The following is a 15389-nucleotide window of genomic DNA, read 5'->3' as shown; positions in this document are numbered from 1 at the left end:
TATCGGGAGGAAGTGGGAGGGGAGATGTTGCATTGTGGTAAATTGTGGTCAATGTCATGAGACAAAGTGTATGTGAACTGCTGTATGGAAAGTATATTTGCTCTGTAAATTTTCACCCAAATTACAATTAAAGAAAAAAATGTATTCTATCAGACTTTATAATCAGATTAATTGGTCTGAATTTCTTTCATTTTCATTTTGAATACATTTTTTAGGTATTAAGGAATAAAATAGGGCAAGTAACAGAAGATTGGACAATATTTTCAATTTCAACAGGTTTGGTTCATGGGTACAAAGATTCTTGGTGTCACCTTAAGGACTTCACAATGTCTAGACAAGGTGATAGTGAAGGGTCCTCCTAATGATTTAAGAAGTTAAGCTACAGAATAAAGCAAAATTTCACTTCAAAATTCAGTGGGTAACAAGTTACCAAAAAGAAAATGTGTTTGTTACCAAGAACCTATCTTGCAAAGTGGACTAAGAGAATAAGTGGAAGTGTTTGTGAAATTAAGCTATACAACCAAAACTTAATCTTTCTTTATACTGCCATAATAAATCAGAGTTCTAGACTTTTGGCTTTGAAGGTACATGTTCTAAGAAAACAGTTCCAAGGCAAATAACCCTTACTCCTTATCTACTCAAGGGAAAATCTATTACATTAGATTGAAAAATTAACATTTATTTATCTGCATATATGACACCGTTTTACAGCACATTATTGACCTCTTTTCTAGGAGTTTCCAAACTAGTAGACACTCAGATTAATATAGAAATAGTGCTTTAATCATTTACACTGAGTACAAAAAAGGGTACAATGAGTAATAAAGGTGCTAAATGGAGAAACATCTATGAAGTTATGTACTCCTTAAGATCATCTCATGAAAAATTTGCATGATAGGAAATAAATTTGGAGGTTATGTCTTTAACTGAAATAAGATACTAAGTAAATTAAAACAAAGAATACAGCAGCCAGAGCCAAGAAGTCCAGTGTACTTTGGAGAAACTCTTTCAACCAAAAATAAAAGTTCCTTTCAGTAAAGAGACATATAGCCAGGATCAAAGGTGCAGGTGGAGCGTAAAACTGATATATATTGTGCCAAAAATGGAAGAGTGTGATGGTGGGAATTCTTCACAATAAGAATATACATAATCTAAAAAATTACTTTGGATTAACCTGAATATATTTTGTACTGTCAGTATAAAAGACAGATATGGAAGCTGCTTTGAATACAAGAGTGACTGAAGTTTTTCTGTTTGTGCTATTAGTAAATTTCATATGGAATCTACGTTGGGTGGCTCATTCTTGGGCTGATGGATCACTAGTGCCAGCAGAAGCTGATAAAGATTAAGTATGATGTGCAAGGTAACAGCAGAATTGCAGCAGGAAGAAGAATTTATCACCTTCGTGCTAGGTTTCAATGTCTAAAAGAATGAGGTAGCTAGCTACAATTTTTGTCTGCCCAGGACATTTCCTCAGACCTACCCTTAATTCTTCTGATAACAGAATCCCTCATATCATGTGGTTTTGGTAAGGCTGCCCCTCATGTCACTCACCACAGGATTGAGGAAAGGGCTCAGATCCAGGCCTGATTTATCAGAGTACTCCTAGCTTCTGGCTGCAGGTATTGGTTTAGGATTGGGTATGTGGCCAAACTGAGTCAACTGGTGCTCTCTTCAGCATCTCCAGCAACAGGCCCTCTCTTTTCACTAGAAAAGCCAGCTCTAATTTAAGCTGTAAGTGGTGCTCTCCATCACAATATTTGGAAAGCCTAATTTAGAAAGAAACAGTTGCAGAGAAATATACAAATGAAAGACTACAGAAAGAAGAAAACATAAGGATGTTTGAAACATATGAATCTTCGAAATTAGCAATGGGTAAAGGTATTTTCACTCTGTGAACTTATTACATGGGCTCTATATTGTTGTTGATGTTGTTCAAGCTCTTTTAAATCTGAGTTTGTGCCAGTTGCATTGAAATGAGTGTCAGCATTTTGAGACACAGGTGGAGAATCACTATTATTAATCTTGGGCAGGCACTGAGTCAGAAAACATTTGGGAAAACATTAGAGACTATATGGAGGATCTGTCAGCAGAGCTGCATTTGCAGTGATAATCTAAGAAAATCAGTTATGCTGGAGCAACCTGTCTTCGGTGGGAAAGCAGGAACACTTTGGATTTGCCTGTCTTGCCTTTTACCAGGGCACCACACTTTTATTTTATCTTAATTTGGGCCACTAGAATGTCTGGTGATCTGTGCAACTCGGTGCTTAGAGAACCCACCAGAACCCAGTCAGACACTCTGGACTCACTCTTGACCCAGCATAGAAAGGGCCACAGCAGAAGGCATAACCCTTAAGAAAGGACAGATGCATTATATAACTGAAATTAAGAGTAACCTTGTCTCAAAAGGAATTACTAATATAAAAAAATGGAAGAATTTCTATTACAGAGGAAAATGTAAATTAAAGTAAATGACAATGTTTGAGTGAATATTAAAAAAACTCAAAATTGTCTGACAAGTATTGTGTACATCAAAGTTACACATGATATTTATTAGTCAACTAGCAAAATCATAAAGTACCTAAAAAAAAAAAATCACTGCTATCAAGTCGATTCTGACTTACAGCAAACCCCATTGGGTTTCTGAGGTGGTAAATTTTTATGCAAGTAGATTGCCCCATCTTCCTTCCACAGAGCAGCTGGTGGGCTTGAACCACCAACCTTCTAGTTAGCAGTCAAATACCTTAGGCACTGACCCACCACAGCTTCTTACGAAGTACCTAGCAGGTTAAAAATCATATGCAGCATGAATAATATTAGAAGATTAATACTAAACACATAGTAGAGTCTAGACAAAAGGGAAAATTTGAAATGTTGGAGATCAGAAAACACTTATAACATATAGGCACAACCCCAGATGGCATCACTGGTGAATTCTACCAAACTTTTGAGAAAAATTAATACCAGTTTTTCATAAAGTCTTCCAAAAATATAGTCAGTGAGTTGATTCCAATGTAAAGTGACCCTACAGGACACAGTAGAACTACCCTAGTAGTGTTGCCAAGGCTGTAAACACTTATGGAAGCAGAATGTGTCATCTTACTCCCACACAACAGCTGGTGGGCTTGAACTGCCAACCTTCTGGTTAGCAGTCAAATGCTTTAATCACTGTACCACTGGAGCTCCTTCTAAAATTTAGAAGAGGAAGGAATACTCTCCAATCCATTCCAATTCTATGGGGCCAATTTTATCCTGATTCTAAAACCAGATGAACAATATCACAGGAAAACTGCAGAATGATATTTCTTATGAATATAGAAGCAAAAGTCCTCAATAAATATTAACAAGCTGAATTCAGCTACATACAAAATGGACCATGACCAAATAGGATTTATCTTAGGCATGCATAGTTGGCCTTACATCTGAAAATCAATTAATATAATAACAATATCAATAGAATAAAGGACAAAACCCACATGATCATCTCAATAGATAAAAAAAAAAAAATCTGGCAAAATAACATAGTTTCATGATGAAAATATTCAACAAACTAATAATAGAAGGGAACTTCCTCAACCTGATTAAAGGCATCTATGAAAAAGCTACAGCTAACATATTAATGGTGAAAGACTGGATGCTTTTCTCCTAAGATCAGGAACAAGACAAAGATGTTCTTTCTAGCCACTTCTATTTAATACTGTAATGGAGTTTCTTTAGGAATAAGAGGTAATAAAAGGTTTCCATATTGGAAAAGAAAATATTAAACTATCTCTATTTGCAAAAGGAGCTCTGGTAGTGTAGTGCCTAAGGCACTTGACTGCTAACCAGAAGGCTGGCAGTTCAAAGCCACCAGCCACTCCTCAGAAGGAAGGTTGGGCAATCTACTTCCGTAGTGATACTGCCTCAGAAACCCAAGGAGCGGTCGCTATGAGTTGGGTCTGACTCGACAGCACATAACAACAACAACAACAACTACTTGCAAATGACATGATCTCGAATATAGAAAGTCCTAAAGACTCCACACACACACACACACACACAAAATTAGTAGAGCAATAAACAATTCCAGTAAGTTTTCAGGTTACAGAATTATTATACAAACAACAATCATATTTCTATAAAGCAGTAATAAACAATCCGAAAGTGAAATTAAGAAAATCATTTATAATAGCATCAAAAATAATAAAATAGTCAGGATTAAATTTAACAAAAGAAGTACAAATTTACTCTGAAAATGACAAAACATTGTGGAAAGAAATTAAAGAAGACCTAAATAGGGGGAAAAAATCTGACATGCATGGCTCAGAAAGCTTAATATTGTCAATATGGTGATTCTCTCCAATTTGATATACAAATTCAATGCAATCCCTATCTAAATCTCAACTGGATTCTTTGCAGAAATTGACAAATTGATTCTAAAATTCATATGGAAACTTAAGAAACCCACAGTAGCCAAAATAATCTTTAAAAAAAAAGAGAAGAGTTGGAGAACTCACACTTCCGGATTTAAATACTTACTACCAAGCTACAGTAACCAGGACATTGTGGTACTGGTATAAAAACAGACATATGGACGAATGGAATAGATGTGAAATTTCAGATATAGTCAATTTATTTTTCACAAGGGTGTCAAGAAAATTCAATGGAGGAAAGAGTAGTCTTTTCAACAAATGGTGCTGGGGCAATTGGCTATCTATGTCCCAAAGAATGAAGTTGGACCCTTACCTCATGCCATACATGAAAATTAACTAAAAATCAGTCAAAGACCTAGACGTAGAGCTAAAATTATAAAACTCTTAGAAATACAGGTGCAAATCTTCAATATTTAAATTAGGCATTAGTTTCTTAGTTATGATCCAAAAGCACATGCAAAAATGAAAAAATGGACAACTTTTATATCATAAAAATTGAAAACTTCTGTCCTTCAAATGAGACCATCAATAAAGAGAAAATTTTTATAAATCATATTATCTGACAAAGGACTTATATATAGAATATATAAGGAATTATTATAGTTCCATAAAAAATAAGCCAATTAAAACACAGCATATGAATAGCAAGCTTTCCAAAGAAGATACACAAATGGCCAATAAGCACGTGTAATATGCTCACTGTCATCAGTCATAGGGAAATGTAATTCAAAACACAGTGAGATATCACTTCACAACCAGTAGGATGGCTATAATAAAAAAGACAAATGTTGAGAGACTCTGGAGAAACTGTATCCCTCATACAGTTGGTAAGGATGTCAAATAAAATAGTACAGCTAATGTGCAAACGGCTTGATAGTTTCTCAAAACGTTAAGCACAGAGCTACCACATTACCTAGATATTCCACTCTTAGGTATACACTGAAGAGAAATGAAACCATATGTCCACACAAAAACTTGTACAGCAATGTTCACTGAAGCATTATTCATAATAGGCAAAAAGTGAAAACAATCCAAATGTCCATCAACTTATGAATGGATATACAAAATGTCATATACCCACATAACGGAATATTACTCATCATAAAAGGGAATGAAGTACAGATACTTCTTATGATATAGATGAACCTTGAAAACATTATGCTATGAGGAAGAAACCAGTCACAAAAGACTACATAGTATAGGGATACATTTATATAAAATGTCCATAGCAAGCAAATCTATAGAGATAGAAAATGGATTAGTGGTTGCTTAGGGTTGGGAACTTTGGGGAAACGGGGAGTGACTGCTAATGGGTAATAGGGTTTCTTTTTATAGTGTTGGAAATGTTAGAACTGACTGCAAGTGAACATACTAAAAACATGGGTAAATTGTATAGTACTTAAGTTACATCTCAATAGAGTTGTTATAAAAAGATGAGTAGGCACAAGTGCCAATAATACTGGTCATAAAAAAATTCATAAAATGAAAAACATCAAGGACAACTCCACATTTCTTCCTTCTGACTTGTCTAGGGGAGCCATCTACTCTGGCTTAACTAATTGTAAATATAAGACTAATGATAAGAAAGGTCTTATGAGTGGGTGATTTTACCACCCAACAGATATTTAAACTACAACAGTGGGTCCATTATTTAGGTCAATTCTTCCTTCTTAAGTTATGATATACAGCTAAAAGTCCTGGAAAAGTGTTGGGTTAAACTTAACTGTAGCCACTGTACCTACTGGTTGGCAGCTTCTAAGGACCATCAAACCATGTCTAAATACGAAAAAGTTCTAGCAATTGTTTAGCAGGGACTAGATATATAAAATAATATCCACCAAAAGGCTTGACCTTTCAATACAGAAACAGAAAACTCATCTATTTTGATGAGAGTCTTAGATGCTAGTATCTTCTGAGTCAGGAAAACCAATCAACTAACTTTAGCAATGGGTTGAGAATCCCAAGTGTATTTTTTTTTTTTGAAGATTGAAAGGGCCATGGTTAGGGGCTCTGCCAATCTCCTGAAATCCCTTACAAGTGTTTTTTTTTAGGCACTCCCTCCTATCATTTGCTTCAGTTTCATTATTGAGCACAGTTCTCTATATTCTAAATAATTCCTTTCTCAGGTGCTCAAAATTGGAACAGGTTGCACTGCTGAGAATCTGTGCACTGATGCTAGCTAAGGTCTAAGGTACTCTCTGTTAGGAGTTAAGAGCAACGGTGAAGACAAAGAAATACAAAACATGGCCTGGTCTGCTTAACTATTAAAATACAGTAGAGAACAACAACAACAAAAAGACTTCAGAGCAAATATATAATGTGTACTTAACAAGAGAATATAAGACTTTTGCTTCTGGTCATGACAGAGCAATTGGTACTGGGCTACCCCTCTGCTGTAGCAACCATAAGTCAAGACAAAATATAAGAAATAACATTTCAAAGGTTAGGCAACAGGTGACATGGAACTGCAGTCTCTGAGAAGAGGGAAATGAATGAGGTAAGCCCTGCGATAGCCCTGGCTTTCTGCCTGAAACACTTTCGGGATTATAGTGAAGGTAGGGGAAACCCCAGAGACATCAGTCTGAGGGTCTGAAGAGACAAAAGCTGGAGTTCAGGTTCACTGAATACAGAATTTTCAGGGTAGGGTTTTGAGAGAATATACTTTGCAGTAAAGGAACTCTAGAGTGCATATGGTCTTTGGATGAATATTAAGCTGTGCATATGCAGAGGAAAACTCCATAAGGACAGGCAAAAAAACGACCTGGAAAAGAACAAGCAAGGAGCTGAGAGCTGAAAAACCAGTGATGCACACACAGGCTAGGAAACATTTGCGGTTACAGCCAGCCAGAGTGGAGACATCGGTGAAAACCACAAGCATCCAGAAGTGCATTAGCTAGCTTAAAGAATGCTAACTATCTAACCTAGTAGGACTAAATTTATGGGAAGATATTATCAAAGCCAAGAATCACCAGTAAGAATGGCTTAGAAAACAACATACAATATAAGAGAACCAGCCGTGAGGATTGATAGAGGTAAATTTAAAGACAAATCCCAGGAAGAACTACTTTCACATAACTAGTAACAAATTTATGAAATGCATAGTGTTTAGGATGTGGTAAAAGATGAAAGGTGGTTAAAACTTTTTTAAAAAGAGGTAAAATAGTTCCAAATGACTGATAGGTCCTTAATGAAATTTGAGGTCTGGAAGTTCTTTTGTTCTTTTGTTTAAGAACTGGATTTACCCACCACTCAGAATGCTGGACAGGATTGATGACCTGAGATAGCATATCTTACGCATTTGTTTTGCTCTAATATCTTAGCTATGGTAGCCATAGGCCTTAAATATTCCTTTATTGAATTAGTGGCATGTTGATAACAGCCTTTCAGATTAACGTAATCAAAGTGAAGGATACAACAGTAAAAAGCAAATTTTAGGCTTCTGACCTAATAGGGTGATGACTCAATGTCATAGAAATAGACAGCTGAGAAACCAGTATTCTGAACATGACAGCAATGGTGATTCCACTTCATTCCCAGGGGCTAAATAGAAAACTTCTAATGGAAGTTGAAATTCAATGGGTAACTTTAAATATAGTCATATACTTTTTAACAGATCTTTTCTATGATCACCTCATCCTCCAAAATAAATATTAAAATATTCCCTACTGTCAGAATCCATGGTAGAGGAACATACATGATATACTATGAGGTACTGGTCTATGAACACAAGATCCCAAATCATTTTGAACCATAAAGTCCAGAGTGTCACAGATGAGAGGAGGTAAAGTTTACCCTGTTCAAAAGGATATACAACTCCTCTGATCAACAATAGAGGGGATCATGTATCCAAAACATAGAGGCTGCTTCTAATTAAAGGTGCCCTGTGTAACTCTTTTCTTATACTTTGCATTTGCAACCCTAGCTAAAGAGTAGAAACACCATTAGACTGTCAGAGTCCTAACTGAGAAGACAGTATGAAAATCATGAATTCCTCTAAAAAAGCTGAAACATTCTATTTTGGGACAGTCTATACCAACACCTATAATATATTCATACTTTTTTTTCTGTGGGTAATTATTTAAAAATATAATAAATACATACAGGATTAACAATGAACAAATTTTTTTGTAGAGAATTTCGACATCCAGTAATTTTCTTGGAGCGGACATTTTTCTTCCATACATTAAAAGCTTTCCATTTCCGGAAAAGTGAAAATATGGGAATCTTCGTGAGTTCTCTGTGATACAGATATTCTTGTTCCCATCGATTAAGTTCGATATATTCAATGTCTTCATTATAAATGTGTGTTACTGCCTTTTGGCTAATAGTATAGTAGTCATTTTTGTTGAGGTTCTCATAACTTACAATTCTATGAATAAAGGAAAATTGGGACAAATGAATAAAGCATTCAATACAAAATAAAACAACTGCACTTCTTTTTGTTTTAAAGAGATAAAGCATTTCTGGAAAATAAATATTACTGAACATTTAAAAATTCCAATAAAGTACTTTTAGGTTGATTAAATTACTTAAGAAAAAAGGAAGGTGGAGCTACTTTTTAACAACATGGGGATTTTTTTTTTAAAGATTTCATAACATTGATAATATGCTTGATAATTTCACTTACATAATTTTTACAGTAAAACAGATTATAGATTTTTAAACATGATAGTCCTATATGAAAGCTATCCAGGAATAAATTTTTATTTATTAGTAACTCCAGAAAAATTCAACATTACTAATGTAAAAGAGTTTCATATTGCACAACAGTGACAGAATTAGAAGAGAGAAAGATCAGATTAAGAAAACTGTATTACTTAAAATTTAGAATCAAGACTTGGATTAAACTAAGTATATATACAACTTATCATATGCAAAATTATTATTATTGAGAAATTGTTTAGCTCAAGATATCCTGCTTTCAACTGTCAGCAAAGGCATTCTTCACCTATATGAGTTACAGGAAGTAGTTCAATTAAAGGTGAAAAGCAATATGGAAATAGGTACAGGAGAAGAAAACAGAGTAGAGAATAGAAAGGGCCGATTGTCTAAAACTTAGAATAAGAACTTGCCTACAGGCACAAAGACTTTTTTTTTTGTAATTTTAGCTATAACAGTGAAATATTGTATGCAATGTAAATATCCAGTAGTAAAGCAAATATGAAATACAGTATAACAACCTGATAAAATATTATTTGACCAAAACCAAACCAAACCCACTGCCATCGAGTCAATTCCAACTCATAGTGATCATATAGGACAGAGTAGCCACTGCCCCATAGGGTTTCCAAGGCTGGAAATCTTTATCAAAGCAGAACCTCAGAGCTGCTGGTAGTTTTAACTGCTGAGCTTTTGGTTTGCAGCCTCATGCTTTAACCACTGCACCATCAGAGCTCCTTAAAAATATATTTAGGATTTTAAGATAATATTTATAAAGCAGCATTTAGAATTGGTTCATTCCAGTTCAACTACCTGTTGAGAATTTGCATTTCCACCTCATATATAATGAATCCGAATCTTAATAAAATGTCGGTTCTGATTCAGTACAACTGCAGTGGAAATGCAGATTCTCATGAGGGGGATAGACAGGAATAAATCTGTTCAAAGCCGTGCTTTATAAATATTCTATGGGAGTTCAGAATAGTCAAATAAAGGTTAAATACAAAAATAATACCATCAATTGTTACTATTTGATAATATTAGTTCTTGGATAACTAATATTATCCAAGAATTGCATGTACTGGACAAGGACTGGAAAGGAACACTGTCAATTCAATCCAGTGAAAATCAACTATGTCCCAAGTCTGTTTTCTTCCAGTCCTTGATTCTGCATTCTGAAACTGGAGTCATGTAGGACAGCTTCCAGGTCATCTTTGAAAGTGTTGTAAGTAATAAATAGTCATGTAAATGATCAGTTTTGAAGAAAGCAGAAAAAAATCCTCATATGCTTTTGGTCTGTTAACCAAAAAACTAAGAAACTCTGGCACAAATTACTTCTAATTTTTATTTATAGTTTCATTTTAATGAAACTGGGTGTTGTGGTTAAGTTTGTGTGTCAACTTGGCTGGGCCTGGTTGAGTGGCTGGGTAGCTGGTGGTAGTTACTCCCCATGATGATACTGGCAATCAGCTCCATGGTGGGATCTACCACAAGCAGCTGAGTAGCTGCTTTAGGGATGTGGTCTGCTTCCTGTATATAGGCAGCAGCTTTGGGAATGGTCTCCAGCTTATGGCACTCTTGAACCCTGCATGTAGCCGTTATTGTTCAGCAGCCTGCCATGCTCTGCTGACCTTGGGATTTTCAATGCACTTGAGTTAATGGCCTGCTGTGTGGTTTGGTAATATCGGGATTGTGACATTTTATTTGTTAGCCTCAGCAGCCAGTATATGCCTGAGTGAAGAGATGCCTCTAGCTTCTTCAGTGGGCCGGGAGCGGGAGGCAGAGCTGAAGCCCAAGGTTGAGGGGCTTTCACACAGCCCCTAGAGCCACTTTGAACTTTGACTTCTAGCCTCCCTATCTATAAGAGAATAAACTCTTGTTTGTTAAGGACATTCCATTTGTGGTATATTCTTGTCAGAGAGGCTCTAGGTAACTAAAACACTAGGTTAAAAAAAAAAAAAGTATATTTAAAATTAGGGCATGTTGTTGTTAGCTGCCGTTAAGTCAGCTCCTTGTATAGAACAGAAGGAAATGCTTCTCAGTGCTGTGCCATCTTCATGATTGTTGGTATGTTTGAATCCATTGCTGTGGCTAATATGTCAATCCAGCTCACTGAAAGCTGTGTTAGGGGAAGAAAAGACCCGAGATTCACACATATTCTATCAAACCAAAAAATTCACTGCCATAGAGTCAATTCCTACCCATAGTGACCCTGTAGCACAGAGTAGAACTTCCCCAGTTTCTAAGGCTGTAAATCTTCACAGAAGCAGACTACTTCATCTTTCTCCCACGGAGCTGCTGGTGAGTTCAAACTACCAACCTTTTGGTTAGTGGCTAAGTGCTTTTACCACTGCACCACTAGAGCTCCTTACATATTCTGTAGAGATCTTTTTATTAAACTTTAAACAGGTCAAAGACAATCATCTGGATGAAGGAAACTATCAGCTTGAGATCAATAGTGCCTGATGGCACCATTGTGTTCATATATATGATAGAGAACAAAAGTACAAGATCATAATTGATTCTATGTGCATCACTGCTGCAGTCCAGACTACAGACACAGTGAAAAGACCATGATTGGGATATGGCCACAGATGCAGGTTAAAGAGCTTACAGAATTGGTTCTGCAGCTAGACCACCTGGCTCTGTGGTGGGTCGGGTATGACGAATGACTATGTGACCTTCAGTCATAGCCACAAGGTCCTTGGCTACAAGATAATACCAGGATCCTAACTTTTAAATGAGATAACATGCAGCTATTTTCAGTGAATCATTAAGAACATGCCCAGGCAAATTTCCTAGTTCTGTGTAAGCCTGAGGGCAAACCACACCTCCTTGGGCTTGTTCCAGACTAGTCTAAGTAGCATATTCCTGGTGTAATGATAAAAATGCAAATGGAATCTGAATCTATGTCAAGACTTAAAATGGAGTTAGGGCTCCTGCTGTAGTCCATGGCCTTCCACAAACCAAGTGTTTTAGAATTTAAGCTGTAATACAGGGTTTCCTTCATTCACTCTGACCCTCAACTTTACCAAACATGATGTCCTTTCGCAGGCATTGGTCCTTCCTAAGCAAGCAAGATGAAGTTTCACCTTTCTCATTTCTAAAGAGTACTCAGATTGTATTTCTTCTAAGACTGATTTGTTCATTCTTCTGGCAATCTATAGTGTATTCAATTTTATTCATTAATGTAATCTTTTTCTGCCTTCCTTCTCATTATCCATCTTTTGCATGCATATGAAGTGACTGAAATGCTATGGCTTGGGTCTGGCACACTTTAGTCCTCAAAGTGACATCTTTGCTTTTTACTACTTTAAAGAGGTCTTTCACAGCAGACTTATCCAATGTATACACTGTTTAATTTCTTAACTGCTATTTCCATGGCATTCAACTGGCTGCATCATAACAAATCATGGATAACACTGCAAAGAATGGGAATTCCAGTACAGTTCATTGTGCTCATGTGGTACCTGTACACAGACAAGAGAAAGTCCTTCCAACCGAACAAGAGAACACAGTAGGGTTTAAAATCAGGAAAAGTGTGCATCAGAGTTGCAGCCTATCATCATACTTATTCAATTTGTATGTGGAGCAAATAACCCAAAAAGCTGGACTATATGAAGAAGAACACATCATCAGGATTGGAGGAAGACTTGTCAACAACCTGTGATATGCAGATGACACAACCTTGTGAAAAGGACTTGAAGTACTTTGTGATGAAGACAAAGACTACAGTCTTCAGTATGGATTATTGCTCAAAATAAAGAAAAAAAAATCCTTCACAACTGGACCAGTAAGCAACATCATAATAAATGGAGAAAAGACTGAAGTTGTCAAGGATTTCATTTTATTTTTACAATTTTTCTTTTAGGTTCTAACAATAAAATACAGAGTTGAACTTTTGCTTTGAATCTTTCATCTTTGTCAGTGTGTGTTAATATATTTTTAGGCAGCTCATAGTTTACCATGTTCATTCAGGTGCTCAAATGACAAGAAACCCAGTTGGGAAACCAAGAACTTTGCTTCACTCAGTCTGCAATGTTGAATCAATCACACAATATTTTCCAATTTTTTACTAAGTTTTTCTTTTGGATCACCAAAGCCCTTCAGTATCAAACAACAAAAGGAGTGTTCTGGTCTAATTTCTTTGTATAAACTGAAAACAGATGGATGGCTATACGGTACCTTGGGTTTTATTATAGTCACCATTTTGACACTAATTTGGAATTCATCACTGCAGGAAAACACCTGCATAAGAGAGCTCCTCTGTGAATAAAATAATGTATTACTTGAATATCAGGGCTGTCAGAAAAAATGCTAGATGTAAGTACATTATTAATAAGTATTTCCATTTCATTTGCCCTGAATATTTCATCCTCAGATTTTTTTTTTCTCTTCTTTAGATCAAAGCTCTTTGAAACAGTTTACTTCTGGGACTTTAAATACTTTTGAGGTCTTAGCCATTATTAATGTCTATAGACACATCAATATACAATTAAAAACTTTTCTTTTTGCAAGGAAACATTAGCAATGTCCTGGATTATGGTTATCTGTTATCTAACATGTTGATCTACTAATGGCATTATTGATTTCCTTTGCTTTTCTGGTTCTTAATAGACTGGAAAATTTCCATGTGGGCTGGTAAAATTGCAATTCTGCAAAAGTGTATCATTTTGATGTTAGATATTATATGTCCATGCAACTCACAGCTTTTTGATCTAACACTAATTTCAAAAGAGAACTTCGTTTCATATTTTGTTCTTGCACATGCTTAAAAAAGTTCAAACCCTTTTCTGGGTGGGATGAATGTCTTCTGGTAGGTTGTTCACACAGGCTGCTTGGCATCACTAGTTCATTTGGTAGTATGGCCATCATCACTAGTTCATATGGTAATATTTTCATGCGTGTAAGATATTTAGGCAAAAGGATAGGACATGATTGGGATTCATAAATCCAAATTTGAGATTATCCTAATTATACTGCCTAGTTTTTTGGTAAGTAGGTCCAGACTTCTGTCTTTCTTACTTTTCTTGACTACTGTGTTTGTCTTATAGATTTCATGATGTTTCTGTTTTAATAAAAAATTGTCCATTATATTAGAAGGATAAACATCTGTAACAATTAAACCTATTTAATCATAAACTATTTCAGGGAATTGTAGACCTTAATGGTGTCAGAAAATGGATTTTTTTAAATTTTAAGTAATTTGCATTAAAAATATTTTAGACTTTTGAACAAACTCAATAATGTGTTAAGAAAAACAGTAAGCACTGAAATAGAGATTTCATTAATTTCATAAATCAAATTATGAAAAACTAACAAAATATAAATACTACTTACACAAATGTATAATCAAAAATACTTTTAAAATTGCAAAAGCACAGTCCCCTTTAAAGGACCTCTGGTGGCACTGTGGTTAAAGCATTGAGCTGCTAACCAAAACATCACTGGTTCAAATCCACCAGCCACTCCATGGGGGAAAGATGAGGCAGTCTGTTTCTATAAAGATTTACAACCTTGGTAACCCTATGGGGAAGTTCTATTCTGTCCTATAGGGTCACTATGAGTTGGAATCCAATCAATGGCACTGGACTGTGAGTTTTTTAGTCTCCTATAATAAATTAATTTTATTAAACTGAAAAAAAAAAAAAAAAACCTCCCCACCATCGATTCAAATCCAATACATAGCGACTCCTCTTTGGATTTCCGAGGCGGTATCTCTATGAAAGTAGATTGCCCAATCTTCGTTCCAAGGAGTGCCTGGATTTGAATTGCCAGTCTTCTGGTTAGCAGTCAAATGCCTTAGGCACTACGCCACCAGAGCTCCTCAAAATATGCTTAAAAATTATCCTTTGGAAAATTATTTTTTAATTTAAAAAATAATAAATTATGCAATTCAATTAAGACTGAGGTTTTATCTGACTGATAACATCAAAAGTCAAATAAGAAAAAAGGAGGAAAAGAGAGGTAGAAAGAATAATCAGAAAAATATAAGAAAACTCTCAAAAGTCCCTCTCTAAGTTCACAGGAATGGTCTTACTATCCTATTGTTGTTGTTGTTATATGCTGTCGAGTCAGACCCAACTCATAGCGACCCCTCCTTGGGCTTCCAAGTCAGTATCACTATGGAAGTAGATTGCCCAACCTTCCTTCCAAGGAGTGGCTGGTGGGTTAGTTTCATAATATTTTTTATCTTACTCATTTCAAAAACTTGTATAAACCAGAAGAACTAGATGGTGCCCAGCTACCACTGCCATCCACTTGGAAGGGATGTAGGAGATCCTGCATAAAGAGGGAGAACAATGTGGTACAAAACTC

General features: G+C 35.7%; 1 protein-coding gene across 1 annotated transcript in view; it reads right to left on the bottom strand.

The window, feature by feature from the left end:
• Positions 1-15389, bottom strand: part of DNAH6 (dynein axonemal heavy chain 6) — a 447135-nt gene that overhangs the window by 397235 nt on the left and 34511 nt on the right. Inside the window, exon 4 of the mRNA XM_007948902.2 lies at positions 8514-8781. Within this exon, the coding sequence (XP_007947093.1) occupies positions 8514-8781 (268 nt within the window). The remainder of the gene's footprint in view (positions 1-8513; positions 8782-15389) is intronic.

This window comes from Orycteropus afer, unplaced genomic scaffold (assembly GCF_000298275.1).
Source record: "Orycteropus afer afer isolate SDZICR_OR568_19922 unplaced genomic scaffold, OryAfe1.0 scaffold00231, whole genome shotgun sequence".
NCBI lineage: Eukaryota > Metazoa > Chordata > Mammalia > Tubulidentata > Orycteropodidae > Orycteropus > Orycteropus afer.
The sequence above is the reverse complement of the archived record's forward strand: the minus strand, read 5'-3'. Positions and strand labels throughout refer to the sequence as shown.